At 39.6% G+C, this 14,132-nt stretch overlaps 1 protein-coding gene across 1 annotated transcript; it reads left to right on the forward strand.

Moving 5' to 3' along the window:
* The first annotated feature begins 664 nt into the window (after window positions 1-664).
* LOC141444171 (proton-coupled amino acid transporter-like protein pathetic) lies at window positions 665-13,362 on the forward strand. Its single transcript, XM_074109630.1, has 13 exons — window positions 665-842; window positions 2,861-2,893; window positions 5,095-5,249; window positions 6,173-6,317; window positions 7,659-7,789; window positions 8,408-8,492; window positions 8,941-9,091; window positions 9,365-9,562; window positions 9,765-9,870; window positions 10,371-10,484; window positions 10,826-10,925; window positions 11,090-11,184; window positions 11,693-13,362. The coding sequence occupies exons 1-13, from the start codon at window positions 822-824 to the stop codon at window positions 11,781-11,783; spliced, it is 1,425 nt and encodes a 474-aa protein (XP_073965731.1). The 5' UTR covers window positions 665-821; the 3' UTR covers window positions 11,784-13,362.
* Window positions 13,363-14,132: the final 770 nt, after the last annotated feature.

The raw sequence follows: 14,132 nt of genomic DNA on the forward strand, positions 1-14,132 counted from the left end.
AATCCGACTTTTCGCCGATGAACAACTTAGTGATGTTAATGTCAATGTGTGAGTTTTAAGTCGTATGTACACGAATTATTGTTAAATTATTTATGTATTAACGTCGTCATTACAGTCAGTGTTGTCAGTTTTGTTTTTGCATTTAAGTGTGCGGAACTGCACTTGTGTGCACATTTCCCCGCAACAAACGCCAGAACTATTTTAAAGGTAATCTACCGCTAAGGCTACTTCCTTCCCGTAGGAAGCCCACGTTGCTCTAAGGATCTATGTCTTCGCAACAAATTATGTGTCTTCTTGTAGCTCCTCCTCCACACTGTAAGAACACACATAAATCACACGAACCCATCTATCACGACCACCACACTCCACTGATACATTTCGAATTCAACCAAAGTTCATCTTCAGCAACACATCCTTTCAAACCATATTTAAAGCCTTAGGCAGCATGGTGAACGATTGAGTTACTCTGGGGATGAACTTTGGTTGAATCACACTTACGCATTAGTAACCATCTCCAGTCATAAATGCTGTGAGTGGTGTAGACACAAATAATGTAAATAAAGACGTTTTACTCAAATAATTTAAATTTATGGCCGCCTGACGTCATCGAAACATTGAAATGTCAACCGATTCTGTCATAATCTCGCTGGTTCCTACCGAACAATCTAAAAAGTTATATAACTCGAAGAAAATTGGAATAAAGTAGCAATCATGGTAAACAAAGTGGGAAATACGAACGCCTGAGTTTATCGGAAAGTTGGACTCGACCGTTTAACAATGTTTTGCCAAGCTGCTGTCTAGATCTTAGATAACGGACACTGATGATGTCGGGTGACGCGGAGGTACATTTTCAAAGTTTATTTTTCAAAGACCCTGGGTACACTTTGCGGAGGGGTATATTAAGGTCAATCAACTATTTGGTGTGCGTTGTTCTGTCCTGTTACTCAGGTCAGCAGACATCAGTTTACACTTCGTTAGAAAAAAGTTTGCAATGTTTGCCTATCTTTTAAGTTTTCCTTTTCAAACCAGGTTAAAAAAAATCACACCAGGTTCAAGTTATTGAAAGATCCCTTTTAAAGATAAGTTCGCCTTTGCATTATTTTTGTTTTGTTGTTTTTTTATTGAGTAACTCAGGCAGACGTTACGATTAAAAGTTCGTTGACCCATTTGTTCCTCCTGGTTGGTCCTGGTTTATTTATTTACTGAAAATAACATTATTCTCGAGGCGGATTAATCCAGACGTTAGCATGAGAATCATATAATTAACTCAATCTAAATTTATTCTAAACATATTGTATCTCAAGAACCAAAACAGATATACTTATAATTGAAAAGTATACATAAAAGTCAAAGTCAAAGTCAAAATATCTTTATGCAATTTAGGCTATAACAAGCACTTATGAATGTCAAAAAAAATCTACCACCTGTTCGGAAAAACCTCTGTTGAGAAGAATCTGGCAAGAAACTCAACGAGGTATATTTTTTTAAACAGATTTACAATATTATTAAATGATATCTATACATCATAACACAACTTTATTTTTAACACAGTAGGTTCGCTATTTGAAGGGAATAATGTGTTATTGCCACCGTTGTCTAACAACAAACGATACAAATAAAATTAAATTACAAGTAAAGCATTCCCAGTCAACCAATTAAAATTGAGCCTACTTCATTTCATTATTCTCTTAGCTTAAATTCAGTAACCTAATTAACGTTAACTATCAATTTTTTATTAAAATGGAAAGAAACAAGATTCTCATTTTGCGACCCTAGGGAGCTACTTTACATTAAACTAATTTGTTTGCCTACTCCAACCTCGTTATTTATGATAAATTATGAAAACTGTTTTTTCTGAAAACCTCCCAAAAGGTTTTGTTGGCAAAATAATCTTCTTTTATTGAATATTTCTCTACTTTCACGAAATAATTTAGTAGAAATGTTGAATAAAACAACACAATTATTTTTAACTCAGAGAAAAGAGGTTATTCAAGTCTAGGTTCATTATAAAAGTTACTTTTTGGGGTTCAGTAACCGGGGAAGATATTCTGAAAAACAAGAAAATGAATTTAACTTTAGTGTTTTTTGAAATATATTTATATCGATCACTTTCTCAAACGATTTTCTCTATGTAGTAGGTACGGGGTTTCTGGTGAGTGACGTCAGACGCCATTTTGTCTTTCTCTATTTAATCTTTATTTTGAAACCTTTGTAACTTTGTTAAAAGGCCCTCTCAGAATGAGAGGGCTTGGGCCGTAGTTGCACGCGGGCCCGGTGCGGATTCGGAACTTGACACATACCATTGAATTACTTCACAGGTATGTGCAGGTTTCCTCACGATGTTTTCCTTCACTGTAAAGCTCGTAGTAAATTTCAAATGTAATTTCGCACATGAATTTCGAAAGCACAGAGGTGCGGGCCGAGGTTTGAACCCACGAACCTCTGCTTGAGAGGTAATAGGTCAAACCACTAGGTGTTGGGAATAAATGATAAAGATAAAGATAAAAAAAGATAAAAATATTTTATTTGCTTTTATGTATTTTCTTTCTTTTCTTTAAATAGATAGATACAATTATAAGTACTTAAATACATATTATAATATGTAATGAATGTATACACATCCAAGACTCGAGCACAAACAATCGTATTATTCGTACATATATCTGCCCCGACCGGGGATCGAATCTAGGACCTCAAGCTTCGTAATCAGGTTCCCTAACCACTGGGTTATCTGGTCTTCTAAAGGCTAGTCCCCCGTCCCTCGTCTAAGTCTAGAGTCCCGTTATATTCATTTATTTTCATTTAATACAAGATGACGGCCGTTTGTAGCGTATTTTTCACAGTTTTCTTTTCTTTTTAGACGGAAATCGGCTCTGAAGAGAATTCTGAAGAGGTAATTTTTAGACTTCATAAGTTCCCAACGCATCTGCAGTACCCCTGGTGTTGCAGATGTTTATCCACTTGACAGTCCGACAATACCATGGTATCCAAAACCAAAATGCTTCAAACCGTCCGTAGATACTTTAGTGTCGTAAAGTTTAACCGTAAGTTTTGTGAATAAATCATAAATTACAAGCTACTGTTTTATAAATAGTATTTGAATGAGTAAACATTAATGTACGTCTCAGTATTTCTTCTTAATTCAAAACCTTGTAGTTAAAAAATTGTGCACACACAGCGCGTTTCGTCCGTCGATAAAAAAAAAACCGGACGGTTTGAGGCATATTGGTCGCGCGCTCCGGACTGTCAATTGGTTATGGGCGGTGGTGATCTCTTACCATCAGGAGACCCACGTCGTTTGCCATCCAGTCAAATAAAAAAAAAGTTATAATTAGCTCTACCAATGAGGGCTATCGCGAATGAATTCGCCGCTAGAGGCGCTAGTGTAGCGTGAGGTCTCCGAAATGTCAAATCTCATATAGTTTTTGGGTGAGCTACGCGGGTTTATTTATAATAAGATTTTTTTTGTGAATATTTTGCATAACCTGAAATTAATTATGGCAATTATGCGTTACGGGGCAATTAATGTCTGTGTTTTGACGAGACAGTTTTGTCTTTCGGAAACTTTTGTGCTCCCTTTTTTCCGAACAAAACGGGACTAAGCAACACTGTGGTTGCTGGATATTTTTATGGTACGGTTTTAAGGTGTTTTAAATATAATTTTAATCTTAATTTTGTTTTAACGCCCGTAATAACAGACTCTGAAAGCCACACTTAAAAACCTCACGCAACAGTGCGCCATCTAGTGAGACAAAAAACGATAGCCCTCATTGCTTCATTGAACCTTTTACACCACGTCCTTTAAGGCTGCGTTTCAACAAAAGATGTACGAGGATGTTGTTGTCAGGGATGTATTTTAAATGAACCAATAAGAACGCTTTATTTATCTCGCCTCGCTTCGCTCAGCTGTTTCCACCAGAGCGGTGCTGTGCGAGGATAGATAAATGCAGCGTTTCTATTGGTTCATGAAAAGCACATTCCTCGGAACACATCCTCGTACAGTACATTTCTCGTAGAAACGGAAATCATGGTACTCCGCTATTAACTACATGTGCATTAAATGTATGCTTATGTTTTTTCACGCGGAAAACTGCTCCAAATCTTTATATCAAGTCCACAGAACAGAGTAGTGTACAGTCAAGTGCAAAAATAAGTATCTTTTCGAACCACTCAAAAATAAGTTACTATACGTTATTGCGTGTCGGAATAAGAGTCTGTGGTAATTATTTTTGAAACTTTGAATAAGTTTATATTTTTAAACTTGACTGTACATACTCGTAACTTGGAGCACAATAGTATTTTGTACAGTGTTTGTAATAGTTGAGTGTCTATAATGTTGCTTCTCTCTTCTTCTAAAATTCAATATCTCGAAAACATCTGAATCAATTTTAATGAAACACGTTACAGCTAATGAAATGAAATTGTTTCGTTTCCCAACTCACAGTTTTCTACGAAACCTTGTATTTTTCCGGAGCTTTCATAAAATAAACTTTTTTTTTCGGGTAGAAAATGCAGTTACTCATTTCACCCGGTCGGGGGACCGGGACGGGTATGTGGGATTCCCGGATCAGAAGGCCCCGGCCTACCCACTAAAAACTCCCCGGAAATTCCGCTCGCCGCATAGCGGCAGGGCCACAGGAACGCTTGTGGCTTACTTCTGCGACCCTGCCAGCGGCTGTCGCCATTAGGCGGCCCACCTCGAAGACGCGCCAGGATGGTAGGGCGCATCTTCCTCGTCTGCCTCCGTCCCGTACTGTGACGGACTCCCCCGAGTCCACCACTGGAAGCTGAGCGTCAGGGGGCAACGCCCCGTGGCGGATCTACCTAACCTACCCTAACTTACTGTGTTCTATAGAACCATAAGAAAATACACTGTTTTTTTATTTGGAGAAAAAAAAACGTGAGTTGGGAAATGAAACAGTTCGGCAAATGAAACATTTGGTAATCGTGAGTTGGGAAAACCGTTAAAAACACAGACCTTGCATCTGTGGTTCGCGCTACAAAATTCTACTTAGTTCATTTTATACCTACCTCCAAAAGTAACGCTGGAGTCCACTGGACTCAATCAATTATTTAATCATTTTACTAACCCAGCGCATAGCTCCCACATACTCCCTGGACAGGGAGATCAGCCGGTACGTCCAGCAAGAGATCCTCACCAACAGCCAGCCTACTCTGGACGTGTATCCCGGGACAGCTCCTATTGAGTACGACTACATTGGAGAGCGGCAGAATCCTCATTCCACTAAGTAAATCTATCTATCACATCTATTGACGCGAAATCGGCTTTAGCCGACCAAAAACGCTTTATGTGGCAATAAGAGTGAAAAAGAGACGTGAGACGTGGTTCTTGACTGTTGGCCTTTTAGAGAGGCTCAGAGTCACGCAACGAGCTATGGAGAGAGCTGTGCTTGGAGTTTCTTTGCGCGATAGAATCCGGAATACGGAAATTCGTCGAAGAACTAAAGTCACCGACATAGCTGGAAAAATATGCAAGTTGGAGTGGCAATAGGCCAGCCACATCGCTCGAAGAATAGGATAACCGTTGGGGAAGAAAAGTCCTCGAGAGGCGACCACGAACCGGAAGACGAAGCGTTGGCAGGCCTCCCACCAGGTGGACTGACGACATCGTGAGAGTTGTCGTTCATTGTGGCATTCTATGGCGGAGGCCTTTGTTCAGCAATGCACGTTTTCCGGCTGATGATGATGATGAAGAGCGAAGAAGGCATCTTCCCGTCGGTAAACGTCGTTTCGCCTCGGCCGCGGCGATCGACGTCTTTTTAAGGTGATTTCGCGTCGATAGGTTTAGGGAGACACTAAGTGCTTAGATAGGTACTTTTATTGAATCTTTCTCAGAAAGTATAAATACTCGATTTCAGTTACAGTATATTTAACAAATTATACCTTAACAAGATCGTATGTGAGACTTGATAGAACTTGCAATGTCAATGAAACGCAAGTTAGAAACTGACTGAAGAATATGTAATTTTATGCCTACCTCAAAATTTGTATATGCATAATTATTACCCTACAGAACCTTGTTACAGTCAGCATTTACCGCCCTTAGAAAAATAAATGAGCAGAGCCAGAGGCTCCATGTGACAGGGTTCTGTCAAGTGCCACATACGAAATTGTAAAGGTAATTAGGTATTCTTACCTATATTTTTTTTAGTCTTATAGAAGCCACAGCGCATTTGGTAAAGGGATGTCTTGGGGCTGGTCTACTTGGTATACACGAAGCCTTCATGCATGGAGGTATCTGGACGTCCCTGGCTGCAACCTTGGTGGTCGGCGTGATCGTGCCTTATACCATGTTAGTAAGTAACGAACAGGACGATAGGTAATACCGTGGGCTTAACTATCCTGGAAGAACGCTACTTATGTCGCGTTTGCGTATCTGGGCGAGCACAAACCACGTTCCACTATAACTGTTTGAATGGACCTTGTCAGGGGCATAGGCGTGCATTGGGGCAATGAGGGCTACCGTTTTCGCGCTCACCAGTTGGCGCCACTGTAGACAAAGGTCCTGCCTGAAGTATAGTCATCATCATGTCAGCCGAAAGACGTCCACTGCTGGACATAGGCCTCCCCCAAGGCTCTCCACTCAGACCGGTCTTGGGCTTTTCGCATCCACCGAAAGACAAAACTGTCTCAAAAACAGACATTAATAGCCCCGTAACGCATATTTGCCATAATTAATTTCAGGCATTGCAAAATATACACAAAATTATTGTAATTATAAGTAAACCCGCGTAGCTCACCCAAAAACCGGAGACCTCTCGCTACACTAGCGCCTCTAGCGGCGAATTCTTACGCGATAGCCCTCATTCCAGGTTAGGCAACGCCTTGAGCTGCGTAAAATTTACCCAATGCACGCCACTGGGGTAATAGTTGCTAGTGTAGTGGATAATATGGTGTAGTTCTACGGGGTTTACCTAGTGTGTGCAAACCTTTACCCTCAACGTCAAGACATGGCTCAATCAACTTTTGAGTATTATTATTCTGTCCCGTTACTTAGGGGAAAACCGATAAAAAAATATATTGCACTGTATTTTTTAAACAACCTACATAATATGAAAGAATTGGTTTTTGTCTGTCACAAATTTTTAACTGTTGGTGGATTTGTATTTGTTTCCCATAAATACATGCCATGGCAACGAGCTCAAAAGTTGATTGACCCACATAAGGATGTTAGCACAGCAGTTTTGTTGCTAAATAACTCATTACATAATTACTTTTTCACACCTCTCCTTCAGAAAAGTAACTTTTCCTCCCTGTCGAGAGGGAGCAAAGTGTAACTTTTCTGTTCAAGGCTTTTCTAAGTGTTTTATTGCAAATGACAATGTTTGAAGTTGATAATTGTAAAACCACGCTATTTTTTATGCTGGTTGTTCTTTAATGATATTTAGATATATATTTTTCAAGTTTCTTAATGCTCGGTGTGAAAAGTTGTATGAGCCACTCGGGAGCAAAATTATTTTCATCTTGGGCGTTAACACTTGAATCCCTCATTACGCTCAGGATTCTATTGTAGAATCCTTCGCTACATTCTGGATTCAATGTACGCCCTCGCCGTAAATACACCGTTTTGCTCCCTTGTGACACAAATAACTATTGTATAATAATATATAATAAGCGACAGACAACTTCGCGTACAGATGCTGGTCCAATCAGCTCAGAGGATGTATCTGATGATACGAGTGCCTCGACTGTCTTATCCCGACTTGGCTGAAGCTGCACTAGCGACGGGTCCCGTGAAGAAGTTGAGGAGGTTTAGTAAGGTTTTCAGGTGACACGTACTTGATTTGTCATAAATGTATTTCGAAAATACAAACTGAAACATAGATGTACAGAAAAAAAAACATAGATGTACTGTACACTGGACAAGAGTGGACTGGAGTGGTGGTGTAGCGGTATAGCACGCAGCACGGAATGCTGAGGACCTGGGTTCGAATCCCAGCGCTGGTCTCTTTTTCTGGTTTTTCTGTGCATCTAAGTTTCAGTTTGTATTTTCGATATGGATTTTACAGGATGACCGTAAAAGTAACAAAATTTGGAGTTGAATTAAAAAATACAAAAAGACTCCAAAAACCAGTCTTAATAAATGTATTTGTCTTTTTTAAGCAAGTCCAAAAACATGATCGATACTGAATTTGGTGACAGAAATGTGAGGCCTTCGGAGAAATAGTAGAGTTATCGGAAACTTACATCAATAGTAGATTTTTTAAATTAAATAGCTTGATATGATGTCCTACAACTAGGCAAACGCCTCCTCTCTAGACCTACATAATGCCCGGTTTAGTTAAAATTTCAATTTGAATTATGAAACCGCATGCATTTTGTTTAATTTGCAGTTTTTTGCGGTTTTCTTTCCTCTTCAGTTTTTTGACAGTAATTTCTTCTCCAGGTATACTGTCGACGCGTGTTTATTTATTGAAATGTGCGGATCATGCTGTCTCTTCGAGATTATGATTGCACGCACGTTAAAACAGGTACTGATCAAAAAAATATTAATTCTCTGGCCTAATTAGAAACAGATTGTTCTCTTCGACCTACGCCTATGTCGCTTTAAAGATTAAATACAAAGTTTAAAGGTTACATCCTTGTTACATCGTTAAATTACGACAGCTAAGGTTTAAACGGCTTGCTATTAACTTCAATAAAATTTTCAATGTTATCTATTATTATGGGTAAGTATGCAATAATATTTTCACATATAAGACATTATTTCTTAAAGAACAGTTTATCTTTATGCTAGCCACAATTTACGTTTTTTGAACGCATTATTTTGTTTAATGTGTGTTTAAGTAGAGAAACATTCAAAGAGTAACGCTACATATAAAACTACATCGATCAATTATTTTATTGTTGTTTTACTACTTTAAGATTTATGACCGTGAGTTTTATTCCTTCGATCAAAATGAATTTTTTGCTACTTAGGTCCTGGAAGCAGTTTCATCAGAAATCAAGGAATTAAATATGAGTTTAAGGATGTACATTTTAATTACAAGCGTGCCGCTTCTATGCGTTTGTATGATTAGGAGTTTGAAGTTCATGGCGCCTTTGTCATTAGCTGCGTATCTATTTATCAGTAAGTTTATAGCTATATAAATATAATAACTAGTTTACTAGCTGTTACTTTTTAGGGTTCTGTAGTCAACTGGGAACCCCTATAGTTTCGCCATGTCTGTCCGTCTGTCTGTCTGCCCGCGGCTAAGCTCAGAGACCGTTAGTACTAGAAAACTGTAATTTGGCATGAATATACATATCAGTCACGCCGATAAAGTGGTAGGATAAAAAAACACAAACAATTTTTTTTTAAAGTAGCTCCCATACACGTAAAGCGGGGGTGTTTTTGTTTCAGTGCTCTGCGTATGCGCAACGTTATTCTACAGCATATCATTAAAGAAAAATATAACAGAAAGGCCAAAGTGGAAGAGCTTCCAAGGCCTTTTCAGGTTCCTTGGCACGTGTTTCTATAGTATACATGGCATTCCCATAGCTCTGCCTCTCGAGAACAGCATGAAAAGTCCAAAACACTTCATTACAGTCCTTCAATGTGGTAAGTTGCATTTTCTTAACCTCGTCTTACCCCAACTCTAACGTCTTATTTTTAGAACTACAAATTATGTTAGTTTCGGCCCAAGTAACGTCTACTATTTATGTGAAAATGTGAAAGGACCTTTACATCCTCTTTATTCTATTCCATGTCTTTAATAAATGGCGTGGGTGAAATATACTTTGAAATTTCATTTCTCCCTCAGGAATGTCGGCCGTCCTATTTCTTATTGCTGCTGTCGGATTTATCGGCTACTGGGGTTTCGGAGAAGATTGCCAGACGCCGATAACCATGCACATACCAATTTTAACGTAAGGAACTGCTTAGAGTTATTATGCATCATCATCCACATCACCAGCAGTCCGCTGTTCAACAAAGGCCTCCCCCTTAGAAACAATGAACAACGCGCACCTTCTATCCACCGGCTGCCCGCAAATCTCGCAATGTCTTTAATCCACGAAGGAGGCCAGCCAATGTTTCTTCTTCCGGTGGATGGTTGCCACTCGGGAGCTTTTCTACCCCAACGGCTATCTGTTCTTCGAGCAATGTGTTGCCTGCCACATCAACTTACACATTCTTCGAGCTATGTCGGTGACGTTAGTTCACTATTATGCTCGCAATAATACTATCATCAATTTAGCGTAGACCTTCTCTCAAAAAAGTTATCATGAAGGATCACTACTGATCCTCTCTCACCAGACAAACACGACCACTCTGTCAAGAGTATAGCGATTTACAAAAGGGATAGTTTCTACTGTTATTTCAAACAAAAGACAAATCTATTAAGCTACATTTATCCTTTATTTTCCAGTGAAACCTTGGTAATTCCGTTTTTGGTAGCATTTATGATGGCTATCACATTTGCCTTGCAATTTTGGGTCACTTTCCGGATAATATGGGCATACGTTGGAAGATGCCACAAAAGGTAATTTGTTATAAACACCCTGTGCAAATGTGGGAGACGTGTTCCTGAATGATTTGAATATCCTGCTTTAAATGTTTCACAGACACACCGTTACAATTGCATTTTCTGTCTCTTCTATCAAATGGTATAAGGGTAAAAAGAGATGGTGGATGCGATTGCAATGACGTTTGATTTAGGGCTCAGCCACGGGACATCTTTTGCGAAAACTAGCTAATCCGTACCTATTTCTGTATCTGACGTTTTAAATGAGACTTACATAACTTCATTAGTTTCAATACAGACAAGTTTATCTAGTTGTTTTGTGCTTTGCACTGAGTTTTAAAAAAAAAATCTTTAATCAGAAATCGTGGCATCTGGCAGCGGTTCTACAGGGCTATCCATGTTGTTTTAATCTCCGGTGTCGCCATCGCATTCCCCAAAGTGAACTTTATGATGACTTTCGTACGTATATTCTAATTTTTATTATCATACCTTTCTTATATTTGGTATCAGAGACATTTTATGTGTGTTAAAGTGGATCACTTATGAGATCATAAATTAGATTAAAAGATTTGTCGTGGCTTTCCTAGTCTATTTAAGGTAATGTTATTTTATTGTCATTGCAGCTCGGTGCAGTCTTCTGTGCTTTTGTCGGGTTTATATTCCCTGCCTTCATCGAAAGTTTGGTGACGTGGCGAGAAGATAGAAGAAAACGAGTCAGGTCTGCTTTTCTATCAACACCCTAAAACTTGTCTTTATTGAGGTGTTGTCTGAACTTGAATATTCACTTGTAATGAGCATTCTAGCGAATGTTACATTACAGGTAAGAGCTCACAAAATAAACAGGAGCGTCTTAGCGAGCTTCCAGCGAAATGACGGTAAATTTGCTTCAAACTTTTTGCGGAGTATCCGTCTGACATCATCGTAAATAATAAATAATTTGACGAGCACTTACTAGTGTTCCCTGTTAGGAGTCATTAGCAGTAGTGGTTGCTGACCTAAAGCGACCGGTAGCGAAAAATAAAAAAGTTTAAATTGAAGTTGAAGTATAATAATCGTTTAAATCACGTGTAAATGTTCGTAGGAATGTTTAGCCCTATGCTTGGCTCTGTTCGTTGTTCAGTTCGTTTTTTCGCCTGCCGTAGAAAGTATAAAAATTAATGATTATCTTACCTTATCTTGTCTTGCCTTTATGCTTGTCTCTGAATTAAAATGTATCTCTGTTGCAGATGGAGACTCTTCAAGAACATCTTACTGGTCTTTTTTGGTAGCACAGTCTGTGGCATGACTTTGTATTCGTGCAAATTTGAAAAATGGTAGCTGAAAAGATGCTTTCATAGTCACGTGTGCTTACTTATTGCCTAATTAGTGGCTGGTTGTGGAAGTTTAGTGATTCTCTAAAAGAAGCTCGACTGTGAATTCATCGCTGCACTCGGCAGACAGATAAACAGATTAAGTATTAAACGGAGTCAAGTGTCTCCTCGTTGGTCATGCTTGGGCACTCATCATCATCATCATATCAGCCGTAGGACATATACCTCCTCCCCCATATACCTCCAGTTGCTTCGGTTGGAAGCGGTCTACATCCACCGTAAACCCGCGGCTTTATCCAGGTCATCCGTCGATCTCGTTGGTGGACATGCTACGCTGCGCTTGCCAATCTGCGGTCTCCATTCGAGAACTTTGATATTAACGAACGTCATTATATCTGGCTGATCACTAGAAAGAGACGGTTAGAAAATATGCATGTATATTTTTTTATTAAAAATGTATCAGTGAACATTGAAAAAGAGTACCGTATGCATTATTAGATTGAGATGTGAATAAGATTGAAGGAGTTGCCATTTCGTTAACATTACCAGCGCCATCGTCAATGGACGAAGAAAACGTCACGATGCCCTGTCCTGCTACCTTCACTAGGTCAACAGTCCATCTTGTAGAGTGCCTACTTACTCTGCGTCCTTCTCTATGTGATGATTACCACTCAAGAAGGCATTGGCTCCAACAGCCATCAGTTCTTTGAGCAATGTGTCCAACCCAAATACCCAACCCCACTGTATTTGGCATTCTTGCAGGTGGTAGGACCTTGTGCAAGGACCTCCCGGATTGCTACCACCATCTTGCTCGCTAATCCTGCCGTGAAACAGCAGTGCTTGCACTGTTGTGTTTCCGCGTGGAGAGTAAGACAGCCGGTAAAATTACTGGCAATTGAGGTATCCCATCTTAGGCCTCTAGGTTGGCAACGCATCTGCAATCCCCCTGGTGTTGCAGGTGTCTATGGGTGGTGGTGATCTCTTATCATCAGGAGACCCACTAGCTCGTTTGCCATCCAGTTGAATAAAAAAAAAACTTCGGGTTACCTCGCTTTCTTTGGTTCTTCGTATACAATTTAGGCACTAGTCCCATCGCCAGCGAGTAGCCTTTTACATAGTAGATATGAAAAAATTAAAGCGATGTAAATTTCGTACTTAAATGCACTCTATTTTTGTTGCTGGCTGGCAATTAAACTAGTGCCTTAACGTAGGTGTATAGAATATCCATTCCTAATCTCATCGCAGTCTAATAATATCTCAATGTTTTTGGTACAGTCAAGTGTTAAAATATGTATCTATGCGAACCGCTCAAAAAGTGTTATCGCAGGCTTTATTACGTCGGAATAAGGAGTATGAAGCTTAAGATAAGTTTATATTTTTCCACTGGAATGTACAGCCACCAACACAAGAGTTAAGAAACTCAGCATTCCTTCTCGTTAAATTGCAATAAGGTTTATTTTAGTAAGAATATTGACGACTGATCAAAAACATCACAGATTTTGTTCTAATCATACAAATCATGTCTGCTTATTTATGTAACCACGAATATTTTTTATAAGTGTTTGTATTATAATGAATCTTAATTATACTCCATGACAGACAAAAAATCATTTTATTTACATTGCCCTCTATTGCCAAATATATACGAACTCCGGAATTCAACGCTGCTGTTGTAGACAATCTGTTTGGGAAGCCGTGGTGGCCTAGTGGTTTGACCCATGGCCTCTCAAGCAGAGGATCGTGGGTTCGAACCCCGGCTCGCACCTCATTGTTTTTCGATATTCATCTGCAAAATTACAATTGAAATTTACCACGTGATTTACGGTTAACATCGTGAGGAAACTGCAACTGCACTGGGCCCGCGTGGGAACTACGGCAAAAGCCCTCTCATCCTGAGAGGAGGCATGTGCCCAGCAAACAGTCCAACTGGGTATTAGCCTAGAAGATTTTCATGAAGGTTCACTACTGATCCTCATTCAAGATATCTAACGGCCACGACTAGAGTGTAGCAATTGAGAAGTAGGTATGGCACCACCTCCTTATAGTCCTTATAGGTACCGCCAGCGAAGAACAAGGAGAGTTTTTTTTATTGGTACATGAAACTGACCGTTATTGACGTGAGGGACCTGTTGTTAAGTGCAGATGAGGCCAAAGGTGTATCTCACAAGTTCAGTAACTAGCCTATTCATTCTAGCCCGTAGACTGTATTTATCCGGGAGCGAATTCCATTCCTTAGCAGTTCTCATTATGGAAGATGAAGCAAACCGCTATGTGCGGACCAATGGAACACTAACTACATAAGGGTGAAGACGCTCCCCCGCCTGGAAGTCCGTTGGCAAAATGGAGATGGAGGAAT

Source organism: Choristoneura fumiferana, chromosome 29 (genome assembly GCF_025370935.1).
Source record: "Choristoneura fumiferana chromosome 29, NRCan_CFum_1, whole genome shotgun sequence".
In the NCBI taxonomy this organism is placed as follows: Eukaryota; Metazoa; Arthropoda; class Insecta; order Lepidoptera; family Tortricidae; genus Choristoneura; species Choristoneura fumiferana.